The sequence below is a fragment of the Coturnix japonica genome, chromosome 8, assembly GCF_054131305.1.
Source record: "Coturnix japonica strain WE chromosome 8, WE-NBRP24, whole genome shotgun sequence".
Taxonomy (NCBI): Eukaryota; Metazoa; Chordata; class Aves; order Galliformes; family Phasianidae; genus Coturnix; species Coturnix japonica.
In genome coordinates, this window is record NC_140670.1 from 10,295,028 (window position 1) to 10,309,955 (window position 14,928).

The 14,928-nt window shown below is 38.4% G+C and overlaps 1 protein-coding gene across 1 annotated transcript; it reads right to left on the reverse strand.

Moving 5' to 3' along the window:
• Nucleotides 1-1,027: 1,027 nt before the first annotated feature.
• PBLD (phenazine biosynthesis like protein domain containing) lies at nucleotides 1,028-14,876 on the reverse strand. The gene is made up of 9 exons (XM_015866369.3): nucleotides 14,754-14,876; nucleotides 12,969-13,068; nucleotides 12,198-12,296; nucleotides 11,714-11,823; nucleotides 11,533-11,562; nucleotides 10,478-10,566; nucleotides 9,213-9,391; nucleotides 7,448-7,510; nucleotides 1,028-2,236 (listed from the first exon to the last, which is right to left on the reverse strand). The coding sequence occupies exons 1-9, from the start codon at nucleotides 14,835-14,837 to the stop codon at nucleotides 2,124-2,126; spliced, it is 867 nt and encodes a 288-aa protein (XP_015721855.2). The 5' UTR covers nucleotides 14,838-14,876; the 3' UTR covers nucleotides 1,028-2,123.
• Nucleotides 14,877-14,928: the final 52 nt, after the last annotated feature.

A 14,928-nucleotide genomic window follows, 5' to 3' on the forward strand; every position in this document is an offset into this window, starting at 1 on the left:
TAAGTGTCTGCAATTAGCACAATGATGATTAATAAAATAACTCCTTTAAAGCTCAATTTAGGCAGCAGAACTGCACAATAAGGTATAATTAATTCATCATTAATTAATCATGGCTGATTAACTAATCTGTTGATTAAAAGCACATTACTGCATAGTTTCCCACCTGAGCTCTGGTGATTTTTCTATCCAGAACTGAAAGAGACTAAGTAGTAGTAAAGCATTAAAAAAAAATGCATTAAGCAGCAAGTTTATTCATTTAGTCAGGAAATTTAGATAGCAGAGATATATAAAATTTCCCAGCCTTTGTTCATTATTAGTCCCCCTGGGAAAACGAAAAAAAAAAAAAAAAAAAGGAAAGAAAAGAAAAAAAAGTACTATTTGTTAAATGTCAACAGATGAACAATAATTGCTTTTTTAGATCATTTATATTCTTAAAGAGGTGGGTTGTTTTTTTTTGAAAGCATCTCAGACAATGGACTAGACCCAAGCTTTTATAAACCAGACTAAAGGAGCAAATGCAGCAAAACAAGCTTGCAGAGGGGCTCAAGCGGGTCTAAGGCACTAAATGGAAAGTGGTGATTTGCTTTATGAGAAGACAAGGTCAAGGTGACTGCAAAATATGCCACTGCAACACTGATGTTGAACTGCCTCCACTGCAGCTCCTGGCCTCCAATGATTCCATACCCATAAACTGTACATCAGGTCCCTGAACTTCAGCTAGCCTGAATACAGAAAAACATATATTTCAATGTGGAGATTTCTTGCCACCTAGTTCTTAAGCTTTGTGGTGCATTTAAATCACATAATAAGCCCTCTACAGCGACAATAACAAGGAACTTATGTTTTAAATAAGTCCTTGGATTTTCAAGTTGTTATGTGCCCCCAGATACTTGGGCTTCAGTGTGTTAAAAGTTGTGTTAAAATTCAAAATAGCTGAAACTACAATAATTTGGCACAACTAAGTTCCTCAGCATTTATAAAGAACTGTATATAAGATTCAACTGTTCCCATACTGTGACAACACCTCTGAAGTCAAGAAACACGATTCTTTATTTTTCAGCAATGCCCAGTAACAGGACAAGAGGCAATGGGCACAAACTGGAACATCTGAAGCTCCATCTGAACATGACAAAGAAGTTTGTTACCATGAGGATGACAGAGCACTGGAACAGGCTGTCCAGAGAGGTTGTGGAATGTCCTTCTGTGAAGATAATCAAAACCCACATGGATGCTTTCCTGTGCAAGACACTGTATGGAACCTGCCTTAGAAGGGGATTGGACTCTATTAAGGAATTAATACCAAGTTTAGGAAAAAAGTGATCTGAAAAGAAAAACAGAACTTCAGCTGAAGTAACTCAGTTACTTCATGTATTCCTAATAAACCCAGAGAAAGATAAGAACAATAAATGAAAAATTGACATCTGAAGCAGCATGCTCACTGCAGAACATTAGAGAAGAAACTTCTAATTTAGGAGTAAATCATTGGTCCTTCAAAAGTAACCGACATTATAGTAACCAATAACAACTTTTTTTTCAATTTTTTAACAGTCCTCAGGGTATCACTATGTCAGTCTCTTAAATCTGTTATAAATATGAAGTGCTGAATAAGCAAAAGTACTGTAAGTCACAGCAATAACATTGACACATGAAAAGTACTGTTCATAAAAGAGCTACATTTCTAAACCTTTTATATTTCCTTTATGTTTTAATACAAGCAAATCAATGAACATAAGAATCATTTCAAAAGTGGCAGGGAAAGGAAGCTGATTATAGTCAGTTTGATTGTTTTATCACATAAAGAAGTTTATAAATCAATCCAGGAGGTCAAGTGGCTTTTAATGTGGGAAAAAAAGAATTATTTAAGAGCAGAAAAATAAGAGAGCTGTCCTTGGACAGTTTCTGAGATCAGTTTATACAGGAAATCCTGAGATGAAAATTAAGGAAACAATATCAGGGGTCTTCAAGATTGAAAGTGAACATTTTCAAGGAACTTTTAAAAATGGACAGTAAGTAATCAAAGATTATTGAGGACAGCAGTAGTTCACTGCCTAAAACTAAGATATAATCAACACAATATGAGTAATGTAATGGTGTGATACATGACACTGTTAGTGTCAGTTTCTTCATAACGTCAAGTTTCCTTTTAATACAATAGAAAATTGCCCTGCAATTTCAACTCTTCCATTATCACGAAGTGAAATCTTCAACTCTCCTCCACGTCGAGAACATTGAAAAGCTAAATGGAAACAAGAATAACACGAATCCAGAGTTAAAACGTTAGTATTACAAATCAATTTTTATAAAATGCGTGAAAATTCAGGCTAACATTCCTCTGTCTCCTGAGAGCAAAGAACAACTGGTCAATCACTGTACCAGGGACAATCTGGGCACATTGTCTTTCCAACTCAAACAATTCTATGACTTCTCCTCAGCAGTCTCCTATTTTATCTTATTGATGCACCTCTAACTGATGCCAGAGTTAATGATTCTGTTCTGTGGGTGCTTATTCTGGTCCTGTTCAACCTGATCTAGCTGTTGTCAATGGCCCTGCTTATCCCAGGAGAGTTGGACCAGATGGACTTAGGAGGTCCCTTTCAACTCAAATAATTCTCTGCTTCTATGCTTTACAGATGAAGATTAACTGAGGATGTATCTCAGACTAGAATTTGACAATCTTAACAAAGTGGCATGTAATAGCAAGTAACGAAGGATGGCAGTTTACTGGGATGTAATGAACTAAGTCTTCTTTGTACAACTACATATGCTGCCTTAATACACACCCATTTTTGGATAGACTATTTCCCCAGCCAAGAAGGAAGAATATTATCTGCATAAGAGGAAAGAAACACTTCATAGGTAGTGTACTAGAACTAGACACTAGGTTCAAAGAACACGTTTGGTTAATGAGTAAGTAAAGCTGAAGTAACCAGCAGAAAAAGTCTGCAAAGAGACATAAATGCTGCTTCAGCTGTCACAAACTGAGAAGAAAGTCTTACATAGACAGGAACGAATTTATATAACTTCAGGATTTATATAATCCTGGATATATCATTTGATACATTTGGATAAAGTTTACTGATAAAGGCTTTCCACTGATATATAATCACAAATCTAATTTTTTTAAATGAAACTGTTTATAGTCACATTCAGTTGAGAAGGTAATGCTTAGCATGCTGAGTCTGCAGTCTTGTTTCAGTCCAATGTTAGTTGCATAACTATTTGATCAGAGAGCGGCCTGGTTAGGATGGCATCTGGCAAAGGTTAGAGATTCACACTGTTTTATTTTTGTAAAAGGCTGCAAATGGATGGCAATTCTCTGATGTGCAGAGTCTCTCCACTTAATGAAACTCCAACTACAAAAGTTGTTCAAAGCTAAAGGGAACGTGGTATCCTAATTTGTAACTGGGTAGAGACTGTATTCAGATCCTAGCAGTGCATGAGATCTCTAACAGATGGTATATATGCTGTACACTGTCAGACCATTTCTTAGCCACAGATGACAAAAAAACTCTTACTTATATAAGGATATCATATCTCAGACAAAGCAAAGGCCCACAAAACAGGCAATTAGGACCTACATGACTGCTGTGGATGCTTCCTGGTCTTTTCTATTTAAAGAATTACCAGCTAAATTATTTCTACTCTTAGAGATTGGTTGGATTCTGCTTTTCCTCCTTCAAATGTGAAACCAATGCTGTCTGTTTCATGGCAGTCTTATTAATTTGATTTTGCTGCATTTTGTTTTATTTTTAAAGAAACCTGCAAAATACAAGGGGAAAAATATCACAAAGATTTTGCTCAAGACTACATGTAAATGATATGTGACCATCTTTTCCTTCTCTCACACAGAAATACTGACGTTTCACACTGCGACTGAAAGGAAGCAGACCTGCGTGGAACATTTCATTAACTAGATGATTTCATTTAATAGCAATGTCTTCAGAGAGATTCAAGCATCTCTGATGCATTTTGGATCACACAACTATTTCAGTACATTATGATGTATGATATATTGGTTACAGAACTCGAGATCTAATGGAATTTATTTTGATGTCATGATAATGACAGATCAGGAACGAGCGCAGTTCTTGAAGAAATATCTGGTTTTGGAAGTCATCTTTGTTTTGACCAAATCTCTAATGCCTACAAAAGGACTGATGAAAAAGTACTCGTTCCTAGCCTTTACTCAATATCACTTAAGTGAAATTAAGACCTCTAAGACTTATACTCCAAAAAATAAGGTCAACAAATCTTCTGATTGATGGAACGAAGCGTTTCTCCTTTGACAGAAATGTTACACTTCTGCATAAATCTGACATGGCCCAGTGGAAAAGAATATATACTAAAAAAAAAAAAAAACAAACAGTGAATTCTATCAAATCTATCTTTCCAGTTAATTTCATCATTTAAAAAACTATGATTATAACTGTGCAAAACACTCTACTTCATGAATCTTTGAATGAGCAAAAAACCTAAGGTAGATTTATTCTCTTATGACGCCATTTCTTCACAAAATTTATATAAAAGGAAAAATGAGTGAAGCATCTCACCTTGTAAAAAGATTGGAAAATTCTCTTTGTAGTTAATGGGAGTGGTTGTTGTTTGACAGTTCGGTTTAATAAAGATAGGAAGAGAACCCAGACACAGGATATTATGTCTGATACTTCAGCAGAGATGTAGCTGACCTCCTCCTAGAGGTCACAATACCCAGAAAGAGCTGATAAAAAAATTTAATGATCCTCTTTTTTTTTTTTTTATACAATTTCATATCTCATCTATTTCAGAACTAGAAGACTTTCAATTTTAAATGGAAGAAAACCTTTATTCTTGCAACAAAAGATATTGCAGAGGTACCACGGAAGTTTCTAAATAGTCAAAAGATGCTTTTACTTATTAACCTCCGGTGGTACATTATCTTGACTGCCACCACCTTTTCTAAATAATCACATCACAAATGGAATTCACTCCAGTAATACCTGGTAATCTTCCACGCACACGGAAGGAAAAGTTTTTTCTGAACACATGTAAAAACCACAGGTTAATAAGATGTCATATGAATTTGTCCCCTTTAAATCTGTTTTGTATTATTTCCATCACACACACACCAAAAAAAAATAAAAAATAAAAAGACTGAAGGCATTGATGGCAGCAGTCATAAAGAATTATTTGTCTATTAAAATACTGACAGCCAGCCTGAGAACAAGACTTGTGAGCCAGGAGCGCTCCTAGAAAGGCACAGCTGGCTTTACTGAGATTGAATGCCTCAGAACTGTGGACATCCTGAAAAAGCCATCCATAATGGAATAATAAGGAACTGTAAATGCAAATTATTGTCAGGAGAAACAGGAAAACAACCTGAGACAGTAGGAACCAGCAACTGGTATCGGCCACTTTAGCCAAAAGAAAAGAAAGTGGCAGGCAAAAAGTAAAATGTTATCAGAGAATAGGCGGCATCATGCCAGCTATACTAGCTGTCTCAGGTGAAAAAACCTAGCAGCACTGTACACTCTAAAGATGTGGTGTCAACACACAACCCTGTATCTGTGATATTAAAATCTCTTATTTTCTAAGCAAAATAGAACCTCTTCGAGAAGCTCCTGTATTGCACAAACTTTTCCTTTTCTTAGAAGATTTCCTAAACAGACCAAATCTTTGCTGGGAATGACCCCAAAAGCCCATGATCTGGATCATCTTTGAAGTGAGACTTTGTCTATTACTTATACAGTCCCACTTGTGGGGGTCAATCTCTTCTCAATTAGACCCTTCTGAGATCTACTTGACACCCACTTCCGGGACTGGTTTGACAGCACTCAGTACCAGTAACATGTTAAATATTTGTGCAGATGTAGGCAATCAATAGTCAGCATATTTGTTGTTTTACCAGAGAGACATTTTTAGTAACCTGCAATACCAGAATTTGCTGCTGCTATATTAATCTTATACACATACAAAATGCATACATTTTTATTCTTATTAAGAAATCATAATAGGTTGATATACAGTTGCATTACTAATCACAGGTATAATCTTCACTGGTGATTTGTCCTCAAGTAGCGAAACATAGAAAATAAAACCAATGTGTCTTTGCATATAATAAGATACAAGTCTAACCGATCAAACCTAAGCTTATCAGTCTCAAAAAAAGTTTGATCTCGGATTCGTTTGGCTAAATATAGGAAAGCTTATATTCAAGGTAGCTGTTTGTTTTGAAAGGCGTTTACTTTAGGGAACGAGGAATCCTATTAAGGATCCGATCTCTGCTTTAGACTAAGTGACAAGAATCATGTCTTCAGTAACAAGTGCCCAAAAGAATAGTATTTCCACCACCACCATCACCAGCCTCCAAGGGAACCAGAGGGTTATGAGGGTATTTCACACTGCTTCTGTTCTTCCACTTTCCAGCAAAGCAACCGAAACGTGAGAAGTGAAGAGGCACTCAGCGCTTCTCTATCTAGTCTTCTTCAGTGTAACAATTTCTCCCAGGTTTTCTTCCCCCATCATAGTTTCATTATTTGCTTTGCAGTAAACATGTTATCTACTACGCCCATCTTTTCCAAAGACAAAACAATTATCAGTAACAAATCTGCTCTTTCACTTAAGATCCGGTCATTTCAAAAGTAGAACTGCAAATCATACTTGTCACAAGCAAATGAAGTTGCCAGTGCCTATGCACCTTGTCTCCATTTAAATATTTAATGTTAAATACATTTGAATTGACTACCTTTTATTACATCCTTTCCTGCTACCATGTAAAACATCATCATTATGAGAAAACTAATCTTCGTACAGAAGAAAAAACTGTACCATAAAGCACCTCCTTTAAGTAAAGTCTGGATGTACCATCTCTTCTTATCTAGCTATAAAAATACTAGCTAATTTGAATCATGAGTTTCCTAAAGAACTCACTGAAGAGATTAATCTCAAGTAATTTCCCTCTAAAAATCCCTAGTTCATAATCAGAACCATATTTTTCTCATCTTAACATAAACACAAGTGGAAACACTGTTTAGGAGTTGGAATCAATGATCCTTAGGGCTCCTATCCAACTCAAGAAAATATTTGATTCCATGATTCTATATTGCACTGGGAAGTATATACATTATAAATGATAATACTGACCGATACCTCTTCCCAATAAGACAAAGCAAGCCGTAAGGAGCAAGAAGCAAAGTCCGACTCGTTCATGATAAAAGGTCATAACAGTAGAAATACAAAAGTTGAGAGCAAAAATGAACCACAGAGTTATGATCCACACACTTCAGATTCCCTGTAGGCAAAATGTAGGAAGGAAAGCAATTTCTTAAGGATTACCTCCCAGGCAAAGTTTTACTGTTCAAGTTGAGAAATAGATAAGGAGTTATTGCAATATTTTGAATTGCAGTAAAGATGTATTATTATTATTATCTTAAATAGATGAACAGCATTGCAAGAAAACAATTCCTCTTACCAAGCATTTCTTTCTTTCCCAGCTGCTCTGACCAGTAGCTGCTTAAAACAGCATGGGCAGATCCTTAAAAGAAATTGGAACAAAAAGTACAGACTTAGAATCACTATTTTATAGAGGTTACATATAGAGGTTACATTCAAAATGCAAATGCCACACACAGATTGAATGTCCCATGTGTGTACTTAAGAGTAAAAATGCGTACAGATTTGCAAAGCAAACAGAACTTAAGGCTCCTGCATTTCATTTAGTTACAAAATCAAGCAGTATTACTTCCTCATCCTCTGATTTCAATGGAAATTTTGCCCAGGGGCTTCATAATTGGCCTCAGGAATAACAGATAGTACAAATTAAAACATTTGAGCCCAAGTATTGACTTCTGGTAAACAAGTGAGCTTTCCTAATAAATGAATCTCAAAACATTAAAACTCAATAACATTATTCATTTAAACAGTATTTTAGTCAGTGGAACAAATAAATACCCACAAGAAAAAAAAACTGAATGAATTTTTGGATATTTTTTGAGACTAGGACCAGGTGGGTAGATGTCACTATGGAGAGAGAAAGAATTCCTTCTCCTAACAGTTCTCACAAACAAAACTGTTTGTTTTTCCCCCAGTCCTGATACCGTTAAGTATCAGGACTTTTAAGGTCTTGCTACAGCCTCTGGAAAAGCAACTTATTGCATCCCAATGGGCAGACATCTTAAAACCCTAGAATGACTTCTCAGATTCATGTTGTTTCAGTGCACATCAGGTGACATGAGCAAAGATGTTCTGTTGAAAACCCAGATGCAAAACAAGTGTTGTTACCGGGGCTCAGGGACACCAGGACACACAATGATTAAGGAATTTTTGCAGAAGAATGATAATACAAAGTCATAACACTGTTAAAAGTATAATTCAGCAATACAGTGGAGAGGTTGTTTCTATAAAAAGATTTACAGATGCAAGACAAGCAGCTATGAGCTATAATGAGCCTAGGATCTCAAAGGTTCAGAAAACATCCAGCTTTTCCTATATAATAATAATTAATGAGTCAGATACATCCACCAATCTGCCTCCTGGCTGTAACAGAGAAGCAGGACTGGAAGTGTAAGAAATAACTGAAACATGTGGCTTATATTTCCTCATAAAACCTTCTGCTAGAAGTGCAGTACAACCACCACCACTCCAATAAAGAATGTTTTCTATTCAGCAAAAAATGTGTCTTTTTTATCAAGTTCTCAGCAGACTAATAATTAATCTGTGATTACCTTGTGCCTAAGCAAATAATGTACCTTATTCTGCAGCAAACATTATCACAGAACATAAAAGAAACAGTCAGAAAACTAGAATTTCTACCTCTAAAAATATAACTATCTAAGTTCATATTTCTCATAGGACTGAGAACATCCACAATAAAGAATCTTTAAACTAGAGGAGATCTCAACTGAAGCACCACAAACATAAAACAATGACAGAATCATATATGAACTTCTTCTGTAGTACTTGCTGAACTGCACAGTAGTCTTTTGCTTTTCTCTAATTGTAATACCTCAGGAAAAAATTATGAAAAAAGAGGCAGGAATATCCGGCCTGATGACAGAAAGAAGCTGAATTTTTCTGAATGAGTTTGGAACTGATAATGAAAGTTTTCCTGCTGTCCACAGAAAAAGGTACTTTATTAGAAAAGATACTTTGAAGTATAAAGGCACATTAATCCGGTTTAATAAACACCTATAAACTGAAACAAGACTGAGTCATTCACCATGCATGCGCTCACACACCTGTAACGGGGTCTTCCAGCACGCCGTACCAAGGTGCAAAATATCTGGAGTAAAAATCATGGCCTTTGTCTTTTCCATTGGACTTTCCCTTCAGAGTGAGGATGAGTCCTTTCACTTTGCCAGTTTTTTCAGCTGACAGAAAACTCTGTGCGCTCACTTGCAGCTCTTCCAGCACAGACCTTGAATTTAATTACAGAATTAAAATTAATATGAATTTAAGTTTTGAAAAGTCTCAGAAAATCATGAAATTGTCTTCCCTGAACTCTCAAAATGGCCACAGTAGTGTTAGAGTAGGAAGATCCCTAGCACTGTTCTCCCAGCATCACTTGACATAAGACTGCCCAGAACGCATGCAATACTAGCAAGAAAACGTGCATTTCCTGTCTAATTATGAAAACAGAGTGCCCAAGAATAGAGCCTCCAAAAACACATACTTTCATTTTAACCTTTTCATCACAATAGAATGCAAAAAATAAGCATTCCACCTACTTTCTGAATAAGCAAACAGTTAGTACTACTCAGATCAGAGGATTCCAAAGCACACTACAACTGGCTCAATCCTGTAAGCCGCAGATACTTCCCTAAAAAATGTCATTTTGGAAGAGTAAGAATACTGAGAACTCAGAATATTTCTTATTTGCCCAATTAGCTCACTCTATAGCCAGTAGTTAGGCCAAACTTCAAGTAAAAACAATTGCAATTTGACCTGATTAAAGAAGTCAGATGCAGACAGTATGTATACAAGTCATACTTAACAATGAAATTCAGGTCTCCAAGATTAACAAATGCTGCAAAATGACTTGAATTGGAATTTCCTCTGCAAAGCTACTTATGATGCTGTAGAGTAAGTGTAAGCAGATTAGTCAGCCGGGCATATGAACCCACAGCATTCTGTCAGCACACCCTGTATCGCTACATGCGCCTGTATAGCTGTGCAACTAATACTTCTTCAGCTGGGAAACCAGACCCCCAGTTTCCTGTTCATACCACTTTTGACTCAGAGGATTGGCAAAAAGACACCACCAATCAAACTGTTTCTTACACCTCCCTTTCTTGAAGACAGTTTTCCAACTAATCTTGTTTAGCTTCACCAATTCCATAAGCTCACAGGGAAGATTAAAGAATTATTTAAGGTAGAAGTTTAAATTTGTGTTTTCAATCTCCACCTGTTTCAAAAATAGATAAGTCAGCTGTGTATGTAAAGAACAGTGGCTAAACAAAAGGTATCGGTTTCTGACCACTTGCTTCAGAATAGAACCAGGTACCTTTCATAAGCATCACTGAGGCGGACCAGGAGTTTCTTTGTGTCAGGAGAATAACGGAGATCTTGAACCTTCATGTCACCAGTGGCAGCCTGGTGCAAAAAATACAGTTAGAGATACAAAGAGAAACAGTGTGACTAGAAAATAAAATATTTACTTACAATTTTCCTACAACAACAAAATCCCCGCTAGAATAGGGCTTATGCAATGTCCTTCATGCAACACTCTGGTATGTAACAAGCAAGAAAAACAAATGCACTACATGCATGACTGGATCACGAAGATGATCGGGGGCTGGAGCACCTCCCCTATGAGGACAGGCTGAGGGAGTTGGGTTTGTTCAGCCTGGAGAAGAGAAGGTTGCAGGGTGACCTCATTGCAGCCTTTCAATACCTGAAGGGAACTTACTCCCAGGAGGGGAGTAAACTCTTCCAAGTGGCTGATAATAGCAGGACATGAGGAAATGGTTTTAAGTTAAAAGAGGTAAGATTTAGGTTGGATGTTATGGGGAAGTTCTTCACTAGGAGAGTGGTTAGGCCCTGGAACAGGCTGCCCAGGGAGGTTGTGGATGCCCCGTCCTTGGAGGTGTTCAAGACCAGGTTGGACGGGGCCCTGGGCAACCTGATCTAGTAAAGGCGTATGTTTGGTGGCCCTGCCAGGCAGGGGGGTTGGAACTACATGATCCTTGAGGTCCCTTCCAACCCAGGTCATTCTATGATTCTGTGATACAAGTAGGTGCTGAGAGCTCTGTGTGTGTCAACCTGGAAAGAAATCCAGGGACAAAGAACAGAGCAAGGACACTGGATTGCCCTCACACGCATACAGCAAGCTGAAAGTGCCTATGAAATACTGACATTCCAGCCAGCAGAAGGCAAAGTTTAACTGCAGCATATTGGAGAATTTCATCTCCTGAACAACAGGGCTCAGAGCTTTCAGTTTTGTCCGCCTCTGTGCAGAGTACCTCATGCAACGTGAATTTACCACTTTCCAGCCATTCTAATACATAACTATAGCTCATTTATGTGCATTTCTAAGAGAACATCTCTTATTGTATTTACCTTTATTAATTCTTCTACTTCCTGAAGTGCCTAAAGGAAAAGAAATAGAAAACTGTGGAACATGGGATACTTATATGTATATACCTACCCAAGTAAAAATAGGTAGATATATATGCAAACACACATACAAGTAAATCTAAACTTTCCTTGAAAGCCTTTAATGAATAAAGCTCTGCCTAACCTGTGGGTAGGTTGAGTAAAGCGGCAAGTCCAGCACAATATGGTCCTTCTCTTGTCTTGTTTTCAATTCCCCGCTCAGGGTCACAAAAGTAAGAACTGAGTTTGGGTTTTCTAGAGACAGAACATTGCAACAGTATCAAACAGAAGAATTTGAAATAAATTATAATAGCTCTTAGAGTAGACCAGGATGTTCAAAAACATTATGCAGCTAAAAGTCTAATAACTACAGTAAACTTATATTGCAAGGCAAAATTCCCAGATGACATTTCCATGCTCAGCACTGTGCTTTAGGAAGAGAGAGAGTGGGGCATCAGAACAAGTGCAGGCATAAGACTACAGCCTGACAGCAGCTGGTAAAATTAAATACCGGAGGCATCTCCTCACTTGTTCTCTAAATGGCTTAATTGTACAAAAAAAAGAGATTTTCTTAATTAGAAACAATTTTCATGACATCTACTGTAATAATAAATAGCTTGTAAACCTACTTTTTATGTGAAATAAAACAGCAGCTGAGGCAAGTGTAGCGTGACCACAGAGAGGAACTTCATTGGCTGGGGTGAACCATCGGAGTCCAAAGCGGGAACCTTAAAAATAAAGGGTTTTTAAGTGGTATTGTGTTTTCTTTTTCTTTTCAATCTATTTCTACATTTTCTTTGAATTAATGACATTTCAGTCAATCAAAACGCATGATATGATCAGTCTTGGTCTCAAAGGCCTCTACAACTCTCTTTGTATTGGTTTTTGGAATAGCTATTTGCTCTTGAAACCCTTCTACAACCGGTGTAGAAAAGTAACAGAGGAAAGCTACTTTCTTGCAAGAGTGAAGACTCCACTCAGCAGAGAAAGCCAGATTCTACTCCTTTGCAGACCTTCATACTGAATAAGCTCCGTGCCTCTATTCTCCTGCTTGTACAAGAGAATTATCTCAGGAGATAATTAGCAGCAACAGGAATACCAACAGAAGGACCTTTGCGTGGCACTTTCAGGAGACTTTCTGTGCACAACCTGCTTATTTCGCAAAAGGCACTAAAACAAATGGTCGGATTTATGAATAATGTTTGCAGACTGTAAAATGAATTGGAAAAGCTGAATAAATGAATCTACGTGCAGAAGGCTTAATATTATTATTAAAAGATGTATTACAACTCCGCAGTTTTGCTTTTGCTGCCTTATGCATTAGCATCATTCCTTATAAATGTACCCATAGTTTCTCCCTGCTTTTTCTGAGGCTCTGGAGGGTGAACAGAGCCACTCACTTGTGGTAAAGTCATCCGTAGGGCGCAGTTTTCTGATGAAGGCAGTTTCTGAAAGGTTCATTTCTGTCGCGATTCTTTGGTGCAAATCTTCATCCAAGTCCTGGCAATGACACGACAAACCCATTTAAAGGCAGCCCATAAAAAAAAAAAAAGCAGAATCAAACTCTCATTTCAAACATTCCAGGAGGACGTATCTTCTGTATTGATTAAAGGACGCAACAAGAAGACATTGCAAACAACCTAAGAACAGCTACAACTCTCCTTTTTACTCTGAGAAACCCATGCTAACAGGCGGAATGCTGCAACAGCCAGGGCAATGGCCATGGCAGTTTATCAGCACTTACTGCTGTACCCTCAAGGTTACTCATTGAGCAACATGGGCAACATGCTAAGTCAGTAAAAGTAGGAATGAGAAACTGAACTGAAGGAAGAAACGTGCTGCAGCTCACTGCACCACTGGGAGGACACATGAGGTGTAGCGACAGGATAAGCTGTTACTTCACTCTTGTTCCTTTCCCCACAGTCACACAGACTGGCCAGGTTCAAGAGTCTGGTCTATAAAACACTAACGTACAAATGAAAATGTACTAAGTGGACCCGGTCAAATTCAACCTGGGACAGAGTGAACTTTGCCCTGCTAGCTTGACTTTTTTCCCTTAATAACCTTAATCCTTTGAACCAACGATCCAGTGCTATTGATACAGAACAGTTAGCAACAGGCATAGCAGACCAATCCTGCTGAAATCTATACAATGAGACAACATTCTGACCTTTTACAGTCTGTCCTTTACACCAGGAAAGCATTGCTACAAAAATACCAAACCAGAACAAAGCCCAGCCAACATTTTGCCGAAAAGAATAGAATTTTATTGAAATACTGCCATCATGTGGCACTACTGAAGCTCGGGAAAGGTTTGCCATCACCATTCCTGCTGTACTGCAGTTGTTATAAAGCAGCTGTTGAGGCTTGGAAAGGAACAGAGGACAGAAGCAGTGCTCACTGCTCCATATGTTCTTGGAGCTGAGAATAAAATTAATTAGAACTTCAGCTTTGGTGACCCTGAAGCCTGTAGAGGAAATGTTAAAACCTCAACATGCCGTAGGCAACACAGAAATCACCTTCTGAACGTATTAACATGGTCAGGTAAAACTAACATAGAAGCACAATTAGAAGTCTACAAGCTTAAGGTAAGTGCATTCAGAGAGTGTGTTCAGATTGTAGATAGCCAAAAGCAGCTCTGAAGTGAGATGTTCTGCGCCAGCTTTGCTGCCTTGGTAAGCGTGCTACATGGTATGAGATCTGCTGGGGATCAGGAAGAGCTGGGCAGGATTCAGAGGGTCAATGTGACTGACAGACCGCTCCATTTACATTCCCATTCTGAAAGTTTTCATCAAGCGATACCACACTAATAAGACCAGGCACGCACGTTTCTAACCTGGTCTAATAACAGGTTCTGGGGGGTAGTGAATGAATTAGCACCAACTTCTCAGAGCACCTTCACATGAGTGACTGTATTTGAATGCACCGCACCGTGCAACCTGCGGTAAGAGCTGCCTGTCACAGGACGCACAGTGACTCAGACACAGGACTGACGTGTCTCCCTTCTCTTCCACAGGAAACAAACAGAAAAACCCCACCTCATTCGAAAGGAAAACGATAAGGAGAACCCGTTATAACTGCCCGTGCCTGGAGGCAGCAGCCCGAGGCAACCTCGCTCCGCAGAGCTCGGCTCAAGCACGGCGAACACCTGGTTAAAATTCTGTTCGTTTCTTTTTTACACTTACATTGTCGAGCAGACAAACTGCCGCGGGGTTTCCACAGAACGGCCGCTTTGTAAAGGCGTCAACCGTGAAAACCGGGACCTGCATCGCCGCGGCGCTCCCCGGCCTTTGCCCTGCGCTCCCTATGGCGCCCTGTCTCAGTACAGCCCCACTTATGCTCCCACAGCGGCAGGAGGAG